At 62.6% G+C, this 3175-nt stretch overlaps 1 protein-coding gene across 1 annotated transcript; it reads right to left on the reverse strand.

Moving 5' to 3' along the window:
- Positions 1-424: 424 nt before the first annotated feature.
- CEBPB (CCAAT enhancer binding protein beta) lies at positions 425-1947 on the reverse strand. The gene has a single exon (XM_030288682.4). The coding sequence runs from the start codon at positions 1945-1947 to the stop codon at positions 973-975; it is 975 nt and encodes a 324-aa protein (XP_030144542.1). The 3' UTR covers positions 425-972.
- Positions 1948-3175: the final 1228 nt, after the last annotated feature.

Genomic DNA, 3175 nt, shown 5'->3' on the forward strand with positions numbered 1-3175 from the left:
GTTCCTCCCTCCCACTTCAAACTCGGTGTTATTTGCCAAAGATTGGTCATGGTTTGGATAGCACATCTTGCTCTACACGTTCAAAACAGCATGAAGTGCAGAAAAAAACCCAACACAAACACCTCCTCCCCAAACAACACCCAAGCAGCAACTAAAGCAGGTGATTAAAGGAAATAAAATGAGGCAACAAGAACCGGCTAAGGCTTCCAGCTCTGCTCTTTGCTGAGTTTCTCTTGGGGGTTTTGGGGTTTGGTTTTGGTTATTGGGGGTTTTTTGTTGTTATTTTTTTTTTCTTTCACTCAGAGAAAGTTAAAAACTTACAAAAATCCCTATCCCTGATCACAGCATTGAGCCAGAATCAGCTGGAATTTCAACCCTGTGTTTAATCTAACTTTAAACATGCCTTCAAAATAAAACAAGCTACTTTTTTTTAACCTAGTCATAAAGTTTATTAAAATTGTTCATTAATGCTTCAAATGTAGCAAGAATGCATAGATCCCAAAATATACATATGTATTTTCTTATAGAAATAGATTATTCTTTATAATAAAAAAACTGTAGGAACATCTTTAACAGATTACTCAATCCATGACTGACAGTTACACGAGATTGCATCATGTACACAGCATTCCCAGCCATGCTTAAAGGATTGCATCACTTTGCCCTCGCTCTCCTCTGGCTCTTTTAAATAACCCAGCGCCCAGCAGAGCCCGCCCGGGCCGGGGCCGGGGTCCCTCCGCCCGCCCCGCTGCAGCCCCGGCCCCGCTCCGACCCCGCGCGGCGGCGGAGCCTTCCGCCAACATGTCGATAGAGACAAAAAAAAAAAAAAAAACAAATCCAACAACAACAAGAGCACAAATTGAAACCAAAGCCGCCCGCCCGCCGCGGGCTCTCCCCTCGGCCCGGCCCCAGAGCGCGGAGCGGGGCCGGGACCGGGACCGGCGGCTCCGCTGCCCGCCGCCCGGCCGGGGGTCAGCAGCGCGGCGAGGAGGCGAGCAGGGGCTCGGGCAGCTGTTTGAACAAGTTCCTGAGGGTGCTCAGCTCCCGGGAGAGCTGCTCCACCTTCTTCTGCAGCCGCTCGTTCTCGGCCGTCAGTTCCAAGACTTTATGCTGCGTCTCCAGGTTGCGCATTTTGGCTTTGTCGCGGCTCTTGCGCACCGCGATGTTGTTCCTCTCCCGGCGGAGCTTGTACTCGTCGCTGTGCTTGTCCACGCACTTCTTGGGCTTGTTCTTGCCCGCCGGGGCGGCGGAGTAGCCCCCGCCGGCGGCGGCGGACTTGGAGGACTCGGAGGGGTTGGGGGTGCCGGGGGGGCTGGAGGAGGACGAGGTGGACAGGTTCCCGCTGCTGCCGCTCGGCACCGACTGGTAACCCAGGTAGGAGCGCACGGTGCTGCCGTAGGGCGAGGACATGCCCCCCGGTCCCGGCCCTGCGCCCCCTTCTTCCTTCCGGGGCCCTTTGCAAGAGTCCAGGGTCTCGAAGACCGGCTCCACTTTGGTTTCCACGATCTGGGGCGGGAAGCAGCCCTGCAGCCCGCCCGGCTTGTGGCTCTGGCTGGCGCAGGGGTGGCTGTGCCGGGCGAGGCTGATGTAGGTGTAGTCGGGCTTCTTGCCGCCGCCGCTGCCTTTATAGTCCTCGGCGAAGAGATCGGAAAGGAAATCTTGGCCGGCGCCGCTGCTGCACGGAGGCTCAAAGTTGCCCCCTGCTGCTGCCGCGGGAGGCGGCGGCTGCGACGCCAAAGGCTCCAGGTACGGGCTGAAGTCGATGGCTCGCTCGTGGTCCCCGACGGTGAGCTCGGTCATGGAGCGGCCCCCGGCCGCCCGCGGGTGCAGCTTGTTGAGAGCAGCCAGACAGTCCGCCTCGTAATAGAAATTAGCCACTTCCATGGATTTAAAGGCGGGCGGCTGGATGGGGAGGCATGCTGCGTCCCAGGCCACCAGGCGTTGCATGAAAGCAAAGGGGGATGCGGGGAGGAGGAAAGGACGCAGGGGGCCCCCCCCGGCAGAGGGTCAAGCTGCCGCCGTCAGGGTGGGGGGCTCCAGACCCTGCCGCGGTCTCTGGCCTGGGCACGGCCCCGCGGCGCTGCCCGGCCGGGCTGGATCAGTCCCTGCGGCGCGCCGGGGCTTCACCGCTCCGGCAGCTGCGGCGGGGGCTGGCGCGTCTCCTCCGGACCATCTGGTTCTGGGTCCCGTGTCCTAAAGTCTCTGACTTAGGAAAGTTCCTTTCCCCAGTTATTTATAGGGGCGGTGGATCCCATAGCAACAGGCGCGTCACCGCCTGGCCGCCTGCCACTCCGCACGCTCGGCGCTGCCGGTCCCGGCCCCGGAGGAGGCTCCCGGGGCGGGCGCGCCGGTGCGCTGCGCTGCGGGGCGGTGCGGTGCGGTGCGGTGCGGTGCCCGCCGGGCCGGGCCCGAGGGACGGGCCGGGTGCGGGCCCGCAGGTGCGGGAGGCCGGGGCTGGCCGGGACGGCAGCGGGCAGCGGGCAGCGGGCAGCCCCGGGGACAGCGTGGGCCGGGCACTGCCGCTGCCCCGTGCTCTGCCGGGGCACCGCACAGCGAGGGGCGGCAGTGCCCGGGACCGGCAGTGCCCGGGGCTGGCAGTGCCCGGGGCCGGCAGTGCCCGGGGCCGGCAGTGCCCGGGGCTGGCAGTGCCCGGGACTGGGCACAGAGCGCTCCGAGTCTCGTTTCACCCTAGGGGAAGTCAAGGCAGGAGAGATTTTCCCAAGTTCTTTTGGCAAAGAAGGGGGAAAGCTGCCCACCAAGCCGGATCCCGTTACTCTGAGTCCCGGGCTTTCTTTGGTGAATCCCCCTGGCGCAGAAGTGCCCACAGGACGTGCCCAGAGCCGCTGGCCAGGGGCCGAGCGCTGAGGCCGGAGCCGGGCACTGCAGGGCACTGCCCCCGCTCCCCCGGCGGCCGCGGGCAGCCGGAGCCCAGCCAAGGCAGCGCTGCCTCCCGGCGCTCCCAGCACCCATGGGGGCCTGAACGTTTGTCTTGGCGTATTTGCTCTGCACGATGTGGTGCAACTGTCAGGGCACCCACGGGAACCGGGAACGGGGAACCGGCTCTGGAGCCAAAGGAGACGGAATGGGGGTCAGAGGAGAGTGAGGTTCCTGCATCAGAGGGTGGAATCCAAGAGTTTTGAGATTTGCGGGGTAAGTTTGGGAAGGAAACTGAATC

This window comes from Taeniopygia guttata, chromosome 20 (genome assembly GCF_048771995.1).
Source record: "Taeniopygia guttata chromosome 20, bTaeGut7.mat, whole genome shotgun sequence".
NCBI lineage: Eukaryota > Metazoa > Chordata > Aves > Passeriformes > Estrildidae > Taeniopygia > Taeniopygia guttata.